Below are 20,190 nucleotides of genomic sequence, written 5' to 3'. Positions count from 1 at the left end.
CCCCATTGCCTGTAACATATAAACTCACATAGCCTGGGCCTTATGACACTCAATGCTTATTTCATTTCTTTAAGTTCTTTTTATATTTTTGCATTTGCCTACTGCAAGTTGCCTGCTACAGGTCAAAACCTGGAGAGCAGAAGAAGCAACCACAACTGCAACCCCAGCAGAAATAGAAAGGTTTGTCAGACAGCCATGGACACCTTTGAACCCATGCAGAGCTGCTAGGGCTGCACAGGGATGAGGAGCACAGAGACCTGCACTGCTTGGTGCAAGGGGACCCACTTGGCTTCCACCTCAGTGGGGCCAAACTCCATGGATGGAGGTAAGAAAGGGTCCCTCAGGTGCCTTCACCCACAACTTGCACCCAGCTACTGATGGCTCCTCCTGGGCACATCAGCAGGGTATTGGTGTGCCATTCCAGCAGTGTCACCTTCCATGTCCTCTAGCCATCTGCATGTCAGCTGCTATAAAACACTGTCCCAAGAAATTTAATCTATCTTTCCAATGTAAAGTAATTAGTGGGGTCAATCCAAAGCAGGAAGGCACAGTTAATTGTGCAACTACTGTGCCATCATGTATTATATCAAAGAGATTAACACAACCTGAAAGAAATTACAGAGCCTGTCTAGGTTTCCTTTGAACAGCAGAGTTAGATCATATTCCAGTGAGCATCAAAGACATCCCTAGTGAAGAGGAGCATTAATTCATTATCAAGTGAATTACAAAATGGCATTCACTAGGTCAGATTCCTGACATAACTTCCTGAACAAAAAAGCTGCAGTTTCTCCACAGCTGAGTAGAGCCAACCTCTACATCACCTCTGGATCTTCCTACAGCTGTTGTCCAATTTAGGCAGTCATTTCTCAGGAGTTCTTGCCACCAACAGTCAACAGTCTTCTCCTCAGGTCAGGGGGAGAAGCAAGATGGAGCCAGTAACATGTCCTGCTGAGGGCCTGGGCCACAGTACCACATATTCAGTCAACACCCAGAGATCTGGGGCCCCAAAACCCCTGCTGATGTTAGAGAAAGGGTCCCAACTACCGCCAAGCCCATCACACCCCCCTCTCTCATGCAGCTTTGGTTACCCTGATGGGTGCTACCAAGTTTTCCCTTCTTGACTGTCAGCATAGTCACTCTCGTGCCAGATACTGAGTGATGCTATTTAGCTGAAGCTTAAGTAAAAGCATATATTTAAACTCCCTGTCATAGACTATGGTAAACTCTTAATGAAAACTCCAGAGCTACAGCTGGAGTCTGCCTGTTGACCTTAGAAAGCATTTGTGGTCATTTCCACAAAGTGAATTAAAAGCACATGATTAAGGCCGCAAAGCTAAGCACTCAGAAGGTTACAAAAGATGTATTAAATTTGCACAGCAATCTTCATTTTTACCATCCCTGTTACATATAAGCATTATAACACAGATTTTAATTTTATGATCAAGCATTCCAGTACTCTACCCCTTATGTGCTCCTTCCTGACCTTATTAGGTCTCATTTTACTTCTTTTTGCCTCCAGGCTAATAAAGTGAGAACCTATAAACAGGAAAATAGCTGGTTTTAGGCAGCCTGTGCCACCAGAGGATTGCTAGGTCTCAGAAGGGCCAAGAGGCTTTGTGCTGTGGTCACATTTCTCCAGCAGAAGAAATTAGGGAGCCAGACTCCCCAGCTGAAGTTATAACTGCCTCTTCTATATTTAATTATCTTTTCTTTCTGCATTATGTTTATCTTATTTCATCTCCATAAAAATAAATTGGACTGTAGCAGCTACACCAAATGATTTCAACTGAATTCCTGTACTTTTCCTCCAACTGATTCAAAGGCTATCATGTAGAAAGGAAGAAAAAAACCCAGGAGAGGTAAGAATGGCTTTTCCTATGCAACAGGAAAGGTACCTTGGAACGTTTTTTTAAGGCTTTTCTTTTACTGGAAAGTCTGTATTTTGGATACTTCTCCACGTCTCTTTGCTTCTCTCCATTTGCTGACGGAAAAGGAAGTGGCAGCAAATGGATCTTGGAGATAAACTGTTTAGACAGCCCAAAAGGAGAAATTTTGAGTGGTGGATTATTTGGGTTGTTCTGGCTTGGCAGCCAACACTCCAACATTCATGCACAATCATGAACACACCATATGTTGGGCATGATAAAGTCAAACCAGGTGAGCTCCAGGCTGTATGGGTGGACTGTAAGCAACCTGAGGCCACACTGATGTATCCTCAATGCAGAGAGGGCCTTGGCTGCAAAGCATTAGGCTGGAAGCCTACCAGCTTTGTATCATAACCGAATGCTCTGCCACGTTTCCCCAGGAACTTCAAAAAAAGCAAACCAAAAATATTTCTTCAATCATGATTGAAGCCTACAGTCTCCCAGACATATTTGTGAATTGCCATTTTCAGAAATTGCCATTTCTTAAAATATTCCATAAAACATTAATTCCTGAAACATCAGAGATGCACGTTCACACTTACCTGGTGCCAAGGAGGACTCAGGTCACCACTTCCACTTCCATGAAGATGTCCATCAGAGGTGATTCTTTTCAGTCCACACATGACAACAAGCAGGCTGCTTTCAAACACTGCTACAGTTTGGGGATCACTACACCCTCCCCTGCTCCAGGAAGGCTTTTGTTGAAGTGAAAGGACATACACGGAGCACCACCACCAGGGGAAGGCAGAAACACCACTTCCTCTGCTCCCCAAAGCACATGATGGCAATTAGAGAAGTGAAAATGATTCCAGGTGATTCTCATGATCACTTGTGACCCACACAATCTACTCAACAGAGCAGCAAGGAAAAAATTCACCAGAGCTCTAAATCTGGCTTAGACTCACACCCAGTGCCCTGCCTCCCCCAGCAGCTGAGGGGCTCAAAGCACCTGGTAAAAAGAGGTGCTTGGAGGCTCTGCTTGGGCAGGGAAACAAGGTACCCAAGACCAAGGAGAGGATCCCCAAAGTGGAGAACAGGATGCAGCTCACCTCAAGAGCAGGCAGTGGTGCATGAGATTGCTGCCTCACACCATGGATGCACTCATCTTCTGGTTTTGTCCAGGAAAAACAGCTTTTCCCCTCGGTGTGAAGGGGATGGTGGTGCAGTGGCTCCACAAAGCAGTGCTTACCACCTTGCCACTGTTTCTGGTGGCACACACCAGTGAAAGGTTCATGTGCTTCCCAACAGCACCCCACGGGGCAGGCTCTGAGCAGACTTGCTGGGCACTCTTCCCTGTCCCCCCATGTCACAACTGCTTGATTTGGAGCTAAATTCAGGGGAAAGATGGGGGGGAAGAGTGTTTAAGCACAGTGGCAGTTCAAGGTCCCCAGGTGGCAGCCATTTTGCACACTGCTGCCATGGCCCCGGGGCCACCACAGAGCCAGTCCAGCCCCACCATGATGGTGGAGGGTGCCACAAACCCTGGAAAGATCATGACTCCGTCAACATTTTGAATCCTTCCCTTTGCCCTCTGCTTTTGTTGTGTTGTTGTTTTGTTTTTATTTTGTCAGCCAGTGTGTGTGCCCTGTCCTATTAGCAAGCCTCGCTTAAAGGTGGCTGGAGCATCTCTCTGGAAATCAAGGGATCTTGAGCCATTTGCAGGTTTCTAAAATAGCATTATGAAGTCAGAAGAGCAGCAATCCGGAAGTTACCTGCTTTGTTAATTAACTTTGTGTAGACGGGACAGGGGCTGCCCCCACAACCAACAGCTGTAGTCCACGCTAGAGAACATGGCTCCCTCAGTAGTCCACATGCGCTGCCCGCCTCCCTTGGGCTGAAAAACACCCAAAGAGCCCGGGGGGGGTTTCCTCCTCTACTTCTTTACCTCAGGATCAAGCTCGGGGTTCAGTTTTCTCGCAGATTTCTGTCAGAATGCGAGCCGAAGAAGCTGAGGAACACTCGAGGCTGCTCTGCGAGACGAAGTCTCCCCGTGAGGTAAAGAGAGAACTGCGGCCACAAGATGGCGCCGCCGGCACGCGGCCGGGAAGGGCGGGAAGAGCGGCGGGGGCAGCCCCAGAGACCGCTGAGACCCTGCCCGGTACCGCCCCGCCATGGGCTGGATTGGGGCTAAATTAACACCGCTAAATTACAATAATACTCTTTCAGCAGCAGCTCTGTACAGGAAAAATAAATAAATGAATAAATAAATAAATGCCCCTCTCACAGCCCTCACCCACCACCTCAGCTCTGAGAGCAACAAAGCAGCACTTGGGATTCCTTAAATGAAGACGTGTGTTTTTACTGGTGCCACCATAGATCAATAAAGTACCTCTTTCTACATGAGATTCAGTATCACACTTGCAGCTACAGTAGATGCCATCTCTCAGGCTCACAAAAATAAACTCAGTTGCTTGTTGACTTCTGTTTGACCCAGCAGTACATGGGAAGCCAGACACAAGGGGCAACAAGAAAGAAACAGTAATGAGAAACATCACTAAAATACAATTAATGTGCACTACAATAATCTATGTAATGTTTTCATTCCTATTCCAGTTTAGGAACAGAAATATTCCACTGCAAAGAGAGGCAGACAAACATGACAAAACCCACTTGCAACAGATGTAGCCCTTTGGGGACACAACACAGATTTTTTGTTCAGGTTTTTCTTTCTGCCAGTTCCCAGGAAGCATTTGTTCCTGCCTTTAAACCACTGCTGCCACAGGGGGGACACAGTCCTTGTCATTTGTGCCTTACCTTCCATAGAATTGCTTCTGCTTTCCCTGACTGGTATAAGGAAACCTTTGACAGAACCTGGGCTGAACCATCAGTGTGTGGGCTGTCATCTGTTTCCTACAAAAGTGCAGTCACAGTGGATTAAACTGCAGCAGTTTGTGCCCAGTAGTAAGCCAGACACCAGAACAGGGCATCAGAGAGCAGTAAGCACACTCTATTTCCACCTGGCTTTATCCCAGCAATAGCCAAGGGGAAGACAAACACCTGTGCCCTGGGGCTGAAAGACTTCCTTGCCCTTTCCAAAAAGAGTTCAAAACAAATTTCCTAGTTTTAAACTATTTCAGTGCACAAAATTTGAAGACTCTTCCACAGCGATGCCAACTGAAACAATCTGGGGAATTTCTACATCACTGCAAGAACCTGTGTGTTCAAGTAACATGAGAGAACACCAGTGTCCAAGTCACTCATAAAGCAACCTGCAAAACCCAGGGCATTGTAACCTCATGTGACAGGCTTTTTATTTTATGAAAGAACAATTAATTGCCCTTGAAATATGCACACAGACGAGCCTACTCCCAACTGTCCCAGGCAGGAATGCGATGCTACAGTCCACATAAAGAAGATGCACAGCCATGCTCAGGTCATTGGTTATCCCAAGTGGTTTTATTTTATTCAGAATGACACCTGAGGAAAGGCTGGCTAGCACTTAGAAGTCATCATTAAGGCTTTTTACATGTTCTAACAAGATGGAGCTATTTAGACTACCAGAATTTCTTACCACAAAACTCAAATGACACCACCAGCTTCTGTAACACACTTGAAAAGAAAGTTTGAAAGCCATTTTTGCCAGCCTCACTTGAAAAATATCAAGACATAGACAATGAACTTCCTTTTTATGCTCCAAGTAGAGATTTATGACAGAGTATTTTAGGAAAACTCAGATTTTCACTTGTCTTCACTACTGCAGAGCCCTTTTTTATCTCCTGTTGCCTATCAGCATTATAACAAATGAAACTACTTCAGGTTTAAAGGCTGAGGACTAGTGAAGTGATGCACATGAAAACAGAGCAAAATTAATAGGTTCAAGCCTTACATTACTAACTTGTACAAAGAGCTGAAGTTTCTGCAGTATCTATTCATTTCACTTGCCCATTTTCTGACCTTGGGAAAACAGCCAGAAGTGAGCAGGGAGTGAGGAAAAGGTTTAATTAAAAAAAATTAACAAACAAAAAACCCCAAAAGTGTCAGACCACCACAGCCCTATCAAAAGCTTCCAAAAAGTGAGAAACATCAGTATCACAGCCATGCTGGTGGTCTAAGAATGCAAACAAGGGAGAAGATCAGAGTCCTTGGTCTGCCCAGGTGCTGCAGGCACACAGCATGTTGTATTTAATATTTTTCAGAAGCCTGGACATACTTTGTGAAGATGGTCAATACTTGGAAAAAAACAAAGAAGCAATGAACCAATAAAAAAAAACCCTGTATTAAAATTCAAATATCTGACTGCACATTCCCTAGCTTGAAGTGAAAGCACTCCTCAGAAAATGGCCTTTAGTGACAACAGCAGTAAAGGTATTCCAAGGCACAAATGCTCCCAAGCCTTCTCTTTGTGATGTAACAAAACACCAGCAACCAACTCAGAAGCCTGAGCTTGATGCTTAAGCTCTGCTCTGTCTTCTGGAAAGAAGGTGACAGCTATTCCATAGCTAAAGCATAAACACAGGCATGCTACAAGATTACTTAACTGGAGAATTTGACTTTGAGAATAACAATGCAGGATAGAACAAGATGGGAAGCAAATCACTGGGGGGTTTACAAGAAGCTGCTGTGAACTACAGGCTGCAAGACTGAGTATCAAGATGCCCTTCCCAGCTATGAGAAATTGTAAGCAGGCTCCAGTCACTCCCCTGATCTCAATAAATCCACATCCTTAAATGCTAGCACTATAGCTATATGTATCTAATCTATAGCACATGAAAAGCATTCAGCTAGCTGTGTTTGACCTTAAGGGATGTTATCTTCACAGACCAAGTACCTATACTTTTCTCTTAATTCTACCCTGGAAAAACATAAAAGGTTTTCCATTATTCCTCAGGCTTCTGGACTTCATATGGGTATCTGCCAAGATGTCTTAGTCAAAGGGAAAGCAAAATTGAATGCATTTTCCTCCATCTCCATTTAAAATTAAGCCTTTATTTCAGTCATTTTAAGCAGAAACCTCTCACAGCATTAGGATAAGCAGGCTGTTATACCATTACACTGTTACATTCAGTTGCAGAGATAGGTCTCACTTCATACAAATATAAGCAAAAGGTGTGTTTGTGGTGAGGTTTTTCACCCCTTAAGCAAAAGCATCAAGGAGCAGTTCTTAAATGTCTTGGTGCACCAAGTATATCACTTTGCCCTCTTTGCACCAGGAGGCCAACAAGTAATGCAGGAAATCTTGCTTGTGGAACACAGGAGGAATTAAAGTGTTGTGTCATGACAAGTCTTACCTGACAGAAAAGCACATTCAACTTGCTTGAGGAATCCAGCTGTTCAAGTGAAAAACCATCTATATTCAGTGTTGCCATGGGTGGGGTGGGGTCCTTAATTGCACAAAGGTAGAGAGCACTACAAGTCTTGGATTATTTTCAGTTAAAAGTTAAAACTTAACTGAGCACTACCCTCATATATCTTAACTCTTAAAATATCTGAGGCACAAAGATGTGTGTGTACTTGTTTTATTCATAATTTGTCTTGGGATACCAAATGTATTTCTACTTCAGGTGATTTAACAAAGTCATCGACCTCATTTCAAAACATCCACTGATCCATTTTTCATTCAATAGCAATATTGAATGTCAAAAGGAACATAAAAACAAACATGCACACAATTGTACAGTTTTCATAAATGTCTATTTCATTATTTGTGGGTAGCGCATTAAACAGTTAAATACATTTAAATAATGTTTCAGTGACTGCACTAATGCAGAGTTTTTACTAGATGGGTAACCAATTTATCTAGAAACCAGCTAACAAGTAACTGTCTAAATACTTCAAATACAGCTCTTGTTCTAGGTCATCCTTCTTGGAAAAAAAAAAAAAAAAAAAAAAGAAAAAAACAAAAAACCTGCTGGTCACATTGGAAATACATTTTAAGGCCAAATTCTTCTGATATCCCTTCTCTGCAGCAGTTTCTTCACTTTTTTAAGCCTCCAGTTCCAGGCCAAGACCAAGTTTATGGCCACCAGCATTGATGCTCTTTCCATCTATCAGGGCAGACAGTGTAAGCTTCACACCTGTAAGATTTTTGAAGGGCACATTTACAACAAGCAATCAGAGTAGCTTTAGCTTTTGTGCAACTCATCCTCCATCATTACAGGTCCCAGTTGTAGCTCTTTTTCCATTTCATTTGTTTTCTCTAAAGATTTCCACAGAAGGATCCATTTACCCATGAAATCTTCCCTAAACTGTTCATGTGAATCATGGGGCTTTTTTTTTTAATATCAGGTAATCATGTGGATATACTAAGTTACTAACTGGTAAGTACACAAGTACAGAAGAGCTCTACTTTTTTACACAAGGCAGATACACCACTGGATACAATGGAATTTGCCTTGTTCAGGTAAAGTTTTAATGTGCAACATCAGCTACTATAATACCTACTACACCTTAAAGACTAAATAATTTTAAAAGGGGAGGTCCAATAGCTACATAATAAATGCATAGATCTCAAACATTTTCTTGGTGATGCATAACATAGATGTGTGACAATGAGTAATCCTTACCTGGCCTCAGGGTCTGGGTGTAACCCACTCCAACTAAACTAGAATTGTTCACTTTTGCCTGAAAAAAAAAAAAAAAGACAAAAGCAATTTAGACATTGTAACTAACTAGTTTTTTGTTATCATTCAGAAAACTAGAACGACTATGGCAAGACCTTAAACAAATTCTACTTTTCTTCCAATATATTTGTGCTTACTGGAGTCTCTTTTCCCAGCTACACCCTTTCCCCTCAACTTAGAGCTGGAATAGTAATCTTTCAGAGCAGAGATGGTAAGGGTGGGGAGAACAGTTACTGGAATGCAGGCTGGCAGATGAACCTCCCCACTTCTCCCCTTTTCAGAAGGCCATAGCAATTTACCACCACAGTGTCCCAGCACAAGCCACTTCCAAAGAATCTTCCACATTCTTATTATTACAAAAGACTTGGTATCTTGCCAATCATCCAAGCAGCAAACATTTCATATCATCATCACAACAAGTCTGTGCAAAAGTATTTATCTCACTTTGCATCACTTCCTCTGTAGGATGCTTCCAACAATCCACCTTCAATTCTAGCTTTATAACAGAGAAAACTTTTCTGCCTATCACCTTTTTAACCCATATTGCCAGAGTTCTTACCATGAGAACATGACAGAGCTCTCCAACAACTGGTTTTAAAGATATTGTTAACTTACAGAACTAGACATGAAGGCTTTTTTGTATTTTATTTTTTAATAAATACACTGAAGTCTATTACAGTAGCACAATATTTGACAGCCAGATTCTAAGAGACTGCTTTATGCAGCATTACAGAATTTAAAGACTGCTGCCTTGATTAAAACTGCCTGTAAGGTTAATTCCTAGAAGACTTCCTGACCCATTACCTTCTGTTGTACTAACAAAGCACACAGATTCACAGAAACTGAAACCAGACTGTGCTGAGCAGAACCCTTTTGGGTAAAACCATACTTACAGAGATAGAAGCAGTGGAATCCAACTTGTATTTAGCTGCAATGCCAAAACGAGTGCTGTTGCTACCTGCTGTCCAAGCCAGGTTGACAGCAGTTTCAAGACTGTCACTCACTTTCTGGTAAATTGACCCACCAAATTCTGAGCCATCATTGCTGCATAAATTAAGAAAAAGAGTTAGTTTCCTATATTTACATAATCCCAACGTTTATTTATAATTGCTTCAATTTTGTATTTAAGTAAGAATTCTTAAAAGTTTGAATTGTTTCAGGCTTTTTGATAGAAGAAGGGGAGATGAAGGAAGGCTTCAAAGCAAAATTAAACTATAATAATTCACAGGGAAAAAAGAAGATATTCCAGTGGACTACAGCTAATCCACAATCTAAGCACATGAATATAATTCCAGATTTTATCCTTACAAAACTAACAGATAATTGTGGTTAGGAAACAGGCATTCTGAATTCTATGACCTAGACCTAGATGATCTTGAAAAATGAGTGTTACAATTTTTGACTTTAATGAACTGAAACAGAATATTTACAGTTCAAGCTGTGAAGTGCTGTGTAGCTTCCTTCCATAGGAATTCAATTTCCATGAATCCAGACAAACCCCATTCTTCCCCTTCAAAAGGACAAATTTCTACCTCAAAAATCAAGTAAGTTACTTCCTAACTAAAGGCACTAGCAAATTTTTATTTACTTAAATTGAAACTGCCATTTCCTTCAGTAGGTTTTGATCTCATGAAGAACATTTAATAAGGCAGCAACTCCAAATAAAACTCCTAATCAAGTCTTAGAACTCCAAGTGTTTCATGTGCTTTACATCCCAGACAGGCAAGATAAATCTACTGGAAAATTTTAAAACCAAAGCTCTAGTCTTGCTCCAGAAAGTGCTGCTGGCTACTTAAGCAGTGCAAAGCTTTACCTCTAGCATATCTACTGCCCTTATAGTCAGATACAATTCAGGGTGATGGGACAGCTGGAAAAGGCAGTGATCAGCTCTGCTGCACTCAACCATTGCACTACTGTGGTATATATTATGCTGGAAGTCCTAAAAACCAAATATTTACTGTTTTGAAAAAGTGATACCAAGTAACAGTTACCTAGTTTCCCAGAGAAAAAGGTACCCCAACCATTTATATTCTGAGTACAAGGTAGAGAAAAGCTGCTTCTGCACACCTGGACACAACATTCAGTACTCACACATTAGTGTGCAGTTGGAAGTCTCCAGTCTTGTAACCCACAGAGAAGTTATTTCTTGTCAATTTTGATTTGGCACTATCAAAAGTCATCTGATAACCAGCAAGCCAGCCTTCATAACCAAAGACAGCTGAACCATGGATTGCAGGTCCAGCAAAATCAAAGTCAACATCACAGCCTAGGTTTAGGCATTCACGTTTATAAGCTGACTTAATTTTACCACTCTTCTTCCTGAAACAGAGAAACAGTTACTTTAAGACAAGGTTTGATCTTACTCAAAAAGCTGCTCAATTCCAGCCATGTGACTCTACACAATGTTACCTAAATGCCATGCACATGCATCCCCTAGACTGGGCCAAAGTACAGCTGGCCCACCAAGAAAGCCCAGGGCTACTAAATACAGGCATTTTGTGATGAACACAGAGGCATTTCCATGCCTCCTGCAGTCTTCCAAGTATCCCTACCCCAGAAAATAAGCCAAGTGGGCTGCTGTGAAATGTCCAATGCTAATCCTGTAGCATAAAGCATGAGACTGAAGAGCAGAAGCCTTTAGCATTAGGATTTGTTAATCTGAATCAACAGCAAACTGTGTGAACATCTCTGTCAATACAGCAGACCAGATGAATGATTACTGACCAAGGATGTTGGTATTGCCCCCAATAAGGTTAAAAGGTTAACAATTCTTACCCTGTATTTGGTGAGAAAGTTGTATCAAATGTCAACTTCAAGCCTTTGGCAATCTAATTGAATGGGGAGAAGATAAGAAAAGCTATACATTCAGTTCTGCTAGTCAGGTAAAACAAATAAATACTCTCCTAATCTCTTACCTGATCTTCAATTGCAATTTCTGTTCCCAGAGTGTTATCTGTGTTCCATTTTTCTGTGAAAGTCAGCCCATACTCAGCCCACTTGTATTTGGTCTCCAAGCTCCCATTCACTTTCCCAGTGTCTGTGTTGGATGAACCAGATGTTGTGAATTCCTAAAAAGGACAGTGCCCATGTTAGAGAAGATACATGTGATCCCGAAAGCACTACACAGTGCCAAAAAAGATGTTACTTCAGCAAGCCCTAAGAGCTTGTTATTCTATGCAACAAGTTTACAACTTGTGGAGGGAGAAAGGGAAAGGACATGGAGAAGAAAGAACTGGAGAATTCATACCCCCTGCCCCCCAGTCTCAAGTCCAGTGTTCCTGACACTTACAAATTGTACAGGTTTGCAATGTAACTCAGAAGCAAGGCAGTAGTTCTAGTAGTTACCTGCAACTTTCCCCTTAAAATCTGACACAAACTCTTGAAATTTAAGTTCAAGTCTGATACTGCTAATGAGCAAATTACAAATCAATTCCAGAGCCAAGAGCACTATCAGGCACAGAATGCAACTCCAGTAAAGTTCTTTTAGGATCACATATGTGTTGTCCAGTCAACCACCTCCAAAGATAAGTTATGTACAACTGTAAAATGTCACAGAATGTAATCATTTTTTAATTTGGGGGTGCAGTGGGTAGTGGCTTGGGGTGGTTTTTTGTTGTTTTTGGGTTTCTGCTGTTTTTTAAGAGAGTTCTCAGCCAAACAATGCACCAGCTTCACACAAGCCATAGGCAACACTTGTTTTCACTGGGATCTGTAAAATTTCTATGCCCTGACACTTTGGTTTAATGTCACCCAGGAAGAATATTCATGTTTGAACTGGGAGGCAAGAGGACAGCCTGATTTTATGCTTCTGGTAGAGTCTCACTTAGAATTCTTGAAAGGAATTAGAAGTTAGCAATACCACTCACACCTCCCTAATAAACTAAGTAGTCCCTGAAGTATCTCTCTCTGGATTCTCACAAAAATCAGAATGAATCATTTCTGTGTACCAGTATTCAGAAACAAAAGACAGTATCTACTAGACATAAAAGTCTGGTTTGCAAATATGTCTGGGAGTTCTTTCCACCAAAGTATTATTGCCTTTAGGGTTTAAAAAGTTTAGTATTTCAACTTCTAAAAATAAAAAAAATCAAAATCACAGTATTATTTGTAAATCAACTCCTTACACTGAACTTCAGGAAACACAGATTTTAATTTAATTTAAGACCACATCTGGAATCACAAGTCCTTAAGCATTCACATTCTCACTGTTAAAGCTTGCACAAGCATGCATGAGACTGCTCTCTAATGGTGGCTGATTGAATTTAACCCTAGCCAAGACATTTACTTGAATTATTTTAGTGAAGCACTAAACCATGCACACAGTTGCAGACTTCTAGTAAGGTCTATTTCTTGGCAAGTGGCACTTCTTACTTGGTGCTGTTCCTACTGTACAGGGTCTATGTGACTGCAATCATTGTGGTAACAGCTTCAGGAGCAGCAAATTATTACATTATCCCCTAAATCTCTGCTCTAGAACATCTGCAGTACACACATGCCACCCTTTCTTCTGAGAAAGATGATTTATACTTGATACAGTATTCACATGAGGGCCTGGATTTTGCAAGTGATACCAGGATTACTGGTTGTTGAAAGAAACAAGCTCAAATAAGAACAACTTTCAGGGCTCTTGCAAACTGTGCTTCAGTTGGGATACAGAAAAACCACAGCATATAATGCACACACCTTGTTTCTAACAGCCAGCTACACTGTTAGAGATTCCAGTTGTGAAAAAAACCAACACACACTAAAAAAAAAAAAAAAAATCTGTATTTTTCAGTCTGCTCTAAAAATAGATAAAAGTTACAGGAGGGACTGCTTGCATGACCAAGATATCTTACATGGAAAATTACTGCAACACTTCAGTACCTTTAAACAGGAGCCAAAGATCAGGATGCTAAGTCCCTGTCAAATACTTCACACAAATATTGAAATGCCAGAAACTTCCACCAAATACAAACAGTATCAAACAGTACTTTAGAAACAAATTTTGTGTACTGTGATTGGTGCCATCCTTACAAAATGTGTCAGCTATTTGTTAACCTTGAGAGGTAAAACAAGGGACAGCTAATAAATCTTTTTATTTTACCAAGATTACTGAACACTGTGATACCCCTGTCACGTTCAGGATAAAGCTCTTTAGGGCTCCTGAAAACATCTTACACTAAAAGTTTATCATTCATATAACCTATAAACTACCTAGCAGCATCTAGGCAGTTTCTACCTAGATTAAATAGGTAGAATATCAGAATTAAATTTATTAAATATCAGAATGTGTATGGAAAAAAAATAGTTAAAAAAAGGAATTTAAACTCACCACTCCAGTTGCAGATTTTGTTTTCACATCCAGTTTCACCAACCCAAAACCTTTAAAAAAAAAAAAAAAAAGCCTGAATTACAACAGCAGACTTGAACTAAGACAATGCACCTTTTCCAAGAAGCTTTTTTTTCCAAGCAGTCCCAGCAATGTGTCATGTATGGACTGACTTCAGTAACACTCATATTTTAGATGGTAGGGGATAGAGGAGGCTACTCCATAACACACCAGGAGTTCTGTCATAACCACACAGAAAGTGAGAGTAGCCTCTCATTTGTACACTGAACATTTAACTAACAAACAATGATTCCAACAGTCAAATTTAGTGACTGACAAAATGCATCTTCTTCCTGTTCCCAGGACAGGATCAGCTTTGTAGTCAATGCCCTCTGAAGAGCTACCCCAATCCATACAGTTTGTCTATTGGGACCAAGAAGAAATACCCCAAGGTAAAAAAAGTTTTAGAAGTGAGGTGACTGGGAAATACACAGCTATTGGAACTGAAATGTAAGTAGGTTTTATGGGAAAGTCAATCCACATTATTACTCTTAGAGCTGAGTAACAGTCTTGGTAAAAAAGCCTCCATAGGAGTTCCCAATACCTAGAAAGAAACTACACTATGACAGACCAGAATAACTGCACCACTGCCTACCATTAAAGCATTTTAAAATGTTGAGGGATTCTTTATCCCAATAGCTATTCCTCTTTGTCTTCCAAAACAGGCTATAGTGTTACAGTGGTATTTATCCCTTTCTGTATTAACAAATACTGTGGCAGGGACAAACTGGTAAACAAAGTGTACTCTCAAGTTAAATTACACCCAATGCTGACAACATTGCATACGTGTGTACATCTGGCATTTATGTGGCTGTAGCACTAAGTTTTCACAAACTTCACATCAAAACAGCCCACAGAAAGCCCCCTGTGATGTTAGTTGACAGTAATGACAGTAAAACAACACACCTTCCCCAAGCATTCAGTTTACACACAGGCTTAACAAGGGAATTCACTGTTGCCCCACAAACCCTGTGTTTGATTAAAAGGTGTTATTCTTACCATATCCTTTATTGAAGATATCTCTGGCAGATTTGCCAAGGTCTACATACGATGGAGGAATCGCCATTGGAGCTGAAAAGGAGTGGACTTGTTAATAGTGAATCTTTTATCACACAAAAAACACCACCACCACAACTCTTGGAGACACTTTAAAGCAGATCCATACATGAAGGCAGTTAAAAGATGGCTCAACCATTTTAGTGAAATACCTGCAGTTTTTCAGAGATGTTCACTGTGACCACCCAATGCTTTCCTGGTTTAGGTCATCTGCTTGCAGAGAGTTATAACAAGACCAACCACCCAGTTCTTCATTTTTTCAAGTGGATTTCTCTATACATCTTCAATTACCAGAAATCAACACTTCCAGAAAACTGGGAATTTGAATAACTATAACACAGATCCACAAAGTCAAATTTGGCAGGTAATTACAGAAATCACCTGAAAGGACCTACTGGGTTTTATTTTCAAAATGTAAAAAGAGTGTGCATCTGGTTTGCAACACCATTTGTCCCAGATTTTAAATAGTAAACATATAATTTAAGCAGCAACATCTAATGCCATTAACTAGCAATCAGCCTGAGGAGGTTTGGTTTTTTTCCCCCAAATACCAGGTTCAAGTTGGAGTGTTTGCCTTCTTTGAAAGAAACAAGTAGGAGTGCTGGGTCAGTGAGAAATGCTCTCTCTAAATGTTCCTCTCCCAGACGAGGAGCCTCCTGGAATGTCACTGCTGAACAGAACCTGTCATTCAGGACCAGCCATGACCCTGCCTCCCCAGATACCAGCCCAAGGTCTCACCCAAGCCTGTGTGGTTGTCCCCCCTGTAAAGATCCTGCTCTGTCTGCACCTTCCCCTCAGTCACTGTTTTCCCATGATTGCACCAGCAAAAGGATACTCACAGTGGCACTGGTTTGGGGTTTTTTTTTCAACTTTTAAAATACATAGAACAGAGAATATTTCGAACTAATCAACTCCCTCCAGCATGTGAAGAGGGGTGAAGACAATGAAACTAACTAGAAGCACCATAAAAAGGCAAAACACAAGCAAAAGAAAATCTTCTTTTCAAACAAACTGGTCACATTTGTTTTGCAGAGAAAGTCAGAATACCATAATCGACTAATTATCTTGCTCTTGTTGATGGTCTGCTTGTTGGGTTTTTTTATTGATTTAAATGGAAAAAATCTCTTCAGGATGTCAAAAACATCAAGGCAGTACTCTCTCGAGATAACTTTCAATTGAAAGCAGAAAATGTCACTTTAATTTTTAGGTATTATTTTTATCCAATCTCAATACCTGGATATAGTACTGCTTATCTTCTGCAGATCTCTGCAAGATCCCAAGTATATTCAGCAATACAGAATTAAGGTAAGCTCTGTGTTCCTTCCTCTTCTCTGTCCAAAACTATTCTTTCCATATTTTCAGGGCCTTATCTACATAAAGGGATAATTTTCCTGGAACATCCAATTCAGAATAACTTGCTTCAGGGCACCATTTCACTGAACAGGCTCTTATTTCACAATAGGATCCCCGTTAAACAAACAAACAAAAAATTAAAAAAAAAATCTGATTACACCTGCTGTATATAGTTTAATTCATTAACTCCTACTATCTAAAAAACCCAACTATTTTATCAAGCAATGGTAAGGCACAAGACTTTCTTATTTTCCTACAATTTCTAATGCAGTTTTCCAGCCTTAAGAAAGTAACCTTCACAAGCCTTAAGAAGGTAACTTCAGCCTCCTCTAAGCAATAACATTTATATTCACCATCTAAACTAAAAATATTTTAAACCCCCTCTTTTAGTAAGGAGTTCTAAACTCTATGACCAGGTCAGTATAGCAAGATATCCCTTGCTTGCTCAAGAATAGAGAACAAGTCTGGGTTTTTCCAGAGAGTTAAAGTACACTGGTTTTTAACACACACAAAAAAACAGGCAAACAAAGCAACAACAACAACAAAAAAAACCACCACAGCCTAAAACAAACCAACCGTGAAAGTGACTCGGGGCATTTGAAGCTTAAAAAGGCTTAGCCCAAGTTCAAGTCAATAATAAGTTAACAGTTGAGAAAAGAAAATTCTGTATCAGAACTGCTCTAATTCTGGTGGCACTAAATTGTTCTTATTATTCAATAAAAAGAAGCAGGTATTTGAACAGTGTGTATTTGAGAAAGTGTGGGAAAGCTCCCCTTTCCCCTCTAAACTTCTGCTATGCAGCAAACTGTACAGTTCATTAGTTAAAAAAAAAATTAGGGGAGATTTGCCTATGTATTTTCCATTTAATGAACAGGTCTCGCTTCTAACTACCATCTTCAGAAGAATAATTAAATTATTTCCTGTTTTCAAGTTTTATACCAGCCTCTAACACATACATGCTTTTACAGTGTAAATAAATGAGCTTCTCAGTTTTGTTTTAAATGTTTCCAAAATGACCAGACAACCACTGCAGACAGGACATTTATGCTAAGCAGCAAGGTCCTGAGAAGTTAACAAACTGGAATCTGTGCCTAAATTCAAAGGATTACCACAGTAAAAAGGATGTTGCTGTTCCATCTGGCCTAGTCAAGCATCCTTCCCTTTGCAAGAAAACCAACCAGTATCAAAATGAGTATTTGCCAGACACTGCAGCCTAGAGATGCAAGTTTTGTGACAAAGACATAAAACAGAGTAGAGCTGTCACGCTGCTGTTCTAATCCTGCACCAACAGGGACAGAGAAGAACAAAATGGGAAAGAAAGAGTTAATTTGGGTATATTAAATACCTGACAAGCCACTGCCATCATCAGAATGCTCATGAAATGAAAACAGGGTCAAAAAGGAACAAAGAGCCCTGCAATGCTGGCAAGTTAGCTAGGTTTGGCAAATTCTTATACTCACAAGTCACTTTTTTCAGTGCTTCACTTAAAAACTAATAATTAGAACTGCCTAAAATGTAAGTACCATGTAACAAGAGGTTTGTTGTGAAAGCATCTATCAGATAATCTGATTTCCCAGTTCAAAAATGCAGAATCTACTTGAAACAATTGGAGGCTCCACCCTATCTTTGTTTCGTGCCACCTTGAGAAAAAGTTTGATTAATCTGTCACTCAAGAGACACAAAAACGCCCTCCTCTTCTGTAAAAAAACCAAAAAGAAACCAGACAAAGCAAAAAAAACACAGTCCCAAGAAGAGGAAAAAGGTATTAATATTGTCAGAATGATTACAACATAATTTTCCTTCAAGGTAATATTTCAGAAATCCCTCGCACCCTACAATTAAAGGACTTCCACAGAGATTTCTAACAATTTTAAGATCCTGGGATACTGAAGATCAAGCTAGAGGGCTAGGTCAGACTAGAATAAAAAAACCTAAGTAGGGGTGCAATTGGAAAAAAAAATAATTAAAGCACTAACGTGACTGGAATGGTATTCCAGCAGAGTACATAGTGCTGAAGAAAATGCTGCTAATCAGAAAATACTTCGTTAAAAATACCCTGAGGACACCACTGACCTTTAGAGCTACACTACAACTCAAGCTTTAAAAAAAATAAAATAAAATGGGAAAAAAAAAACAAACAAAAGGCACAATAAACTCCCTCACTACCTTCGCTCCAACTCTCTCCCTACTCAGCTCCCGGAGGAGGCCCCAGCACCCACAGCTGATCCCGAGGGATAAAACAAAACTACCGATATGGGAAATCGCGCGCAGAAACCGAAACCGGGGCTAAAAAACCCGAACCTCCGGGGAGAGGAAGGCACCGAAAGGAAAAGCAAAGAAGGAGAAGGAGGCGACACACCCTTCCAGCGCAGGGCCCAGCGCCTTCCCCCGCTCCCAGGCCCGCCGCCAGCCCCCGCGGCGCCCGCCGCAAGGTGAACTCCTCGCCGCGGCCATCTTGGCCATCCCGCCCTGACCCCCGCCCGCCGCGCCCTCCCCGCCGACCCTTATGTAACGGCGGCCCGGGCCCTGCACCCGGCAGGGCGCGGAAGTCCGCGGAGGGAAAAGCGAAGGGGAGGGAGGGAAAGGGACGCGGCGTGCTCAGGACCCCAGCCCCGCCGCTCCCCCGCTCCCCCCCTCCCCTGCTCCCCCCTTCGCCGTTATCCCGGGCGCCGGGGAAGGCGCTTCCCCGCCCCGCCGCCCCTCACCCCACGCGGCCCGCAGCCCCGCTCGCCACCCCAACCCCAGCCCTTCGCACGCCGCTCACTTCCCCCTCTCACCCCCCTCCCCCTTCCCCTTTGCTCCCGGTGGCGGCCCGGGCTGGCACCTGGGTAGCGCGGGGCCGGGCGGAGCGGGTCCGGGAGGTGCGGGAGGGTCTGGCGGTGAGGAGGCCGCGTTGCTGCAGCCGCTGGCACTGGAGGGCGAAGTGAAGGAGACACCGATCCGCCCGCCCGCCCGCCGCCCCGCAGGACCCCAGGCGGCCGGGGACGCCCTACCCGACGCCTTCCCCCGCCCGCCTCACCCCTCCGCCGCCCCGACGGCGGGAAGCGCTGCCGCCCGAGGAACGGGACCGGGGTGGGACGGGAGGCAGCGGGAACGGCAACCGGGAGGCGGGCGGCGGTGCCGCGGGCCGGCAGGCGGGCAGTGGGGCAGCCCCGGTGAGGGAGCGGGGTCCTGAGGGAAGAGAGAGGGAGGGGCAAGCGGGGGGCGGGACCGGAGGCGCCGGGAGCTGAGGGGCGGGAAGGGAGGAAACGCCTCAGGCGCTGTGAGGAGAGGAGCGAGGTAACGCCTCAGGGGCGGGGAAGCTGCCCTCGGGTGTGGTTCTTCTGGAGAGGGAAAGAAAGGATGAGGAACAGCCCAGGAAGCGGGATGGTGGCGGCCACACCCTAAGGAGTCTTCCATAAAAGGGCGGCCAGGGCTGGGCACGGAGTGGCTGGAGAGCATCCAGGTAGAAAGGGACCTGGGACTGAGAGGAAGCTGAACATGAGCCAGCAGTGTGCCCAGGTGGCCAAGAAGGCCAATGGCATCCTGGGCTGGCTCAGGAACAGCGTGGCCAGCAGGTCCAAGGAAGGGATTCTGCCCCTGTGCTCAGCCCTGGGGAGGCCACAGCTTGAGTCCTGTGTCCAGTTCTGGGCCCCTCAGCTCAGGAAGGAGATTGAGGTGCTGGAGCAGGTCCAGAGAAGAGCAAGGAGGCTGTGAAGGGATCCAGCACAAGTCCTGTGAGGAAGGGCTGAGGGAGCTGGGGGTGTTGAGGCTGGAGAAGAGGAGGCTCAGGGGAGACCTCATCACTCTCTCCAACTCCCTGAAAGGAGGTTGGAGCCAGGGGGGTTCAGGCTCTTTTCCCAGGCAGATATCAGTAAGACAAGAGGGTTAAGAGTCTAAAGCTCTGCCAGGGGAGGTTTAAGTTAGATATTGGGAAAAAAAATTC

The 20,190-nt window shown here is 42.8% G+C and overlaps 1 protein-coding gene and 1 long non-coding RNA gene across 4 annotated transcripts in view; both read right to left on the bottom strand.

The window, feature by feature from the left end:
- The window catches only part of LOC139798129 (uncharacterized), a 217,666-nt gene extending 215,123 nt beyond the window's left edge, over positions 1-2,543 (bottom strand). For all 3 annotated transcript variants that reach the window (XR_011726740.1, XR_011726739.1, XR_011726741.1), the window contains exon 1: positions 2,468-2,543. This is a non-coding gene — a long non-coding RNA (uncharacterized lncRNA). The remainder of the gene's footprint in view (positions 1-2,467) is intronic.
- A 4,288-nt stretch (positions 2,544-6,831) lies between these two features.
- VDAC2 (voltage dependent anion channel 2) lies at positions 6,832-19,447 on the bottom strand. The gene is made up of 9 exons (XM_071748259.1): positions 19,090-19,447; positions 14,856-14,927; positions 13,800-13,849; positions 11,401-11,553; positions 11,261-11,313; positions 10,577-10,804; positions 9,379-9,529; positions 8,429-8,486; positions 6,832-7,939 (listed from the first exon to the last, which is right to left on the bottom strand). The coding sequence occupies exons 2-9, from the start codon at positions 14,920-14,922 to the stop codon at positions 7,848-7,850; spliced, it is 852 nt and encodes a 283-aa protein (XP_071604360.1). The 5' UTR covers positions 14,923-14,927; positions 19,090-19,447; the 3' UTR covers positions 6,832-7,847.
- Positions 19,448-20,190: the final 743 nt, after the last annotated feature.

This window comes from Heliangelus exortis, chromosome 7, assembly GCF_036169615.1.
Source record: "Heliangelus exortis chromosome 7, bHelExo1.hap1, whole genome shotgun sequence".
Lineage (NCBI taxonomy): Eukaryota > Metazoa > Chordata > Aves > Apodiformes > Trochilidae > Heliangelus > Heliangelus exortis.
This window is presented reverse-complemented; position numbering and strand designations above follow the sequence as displayed.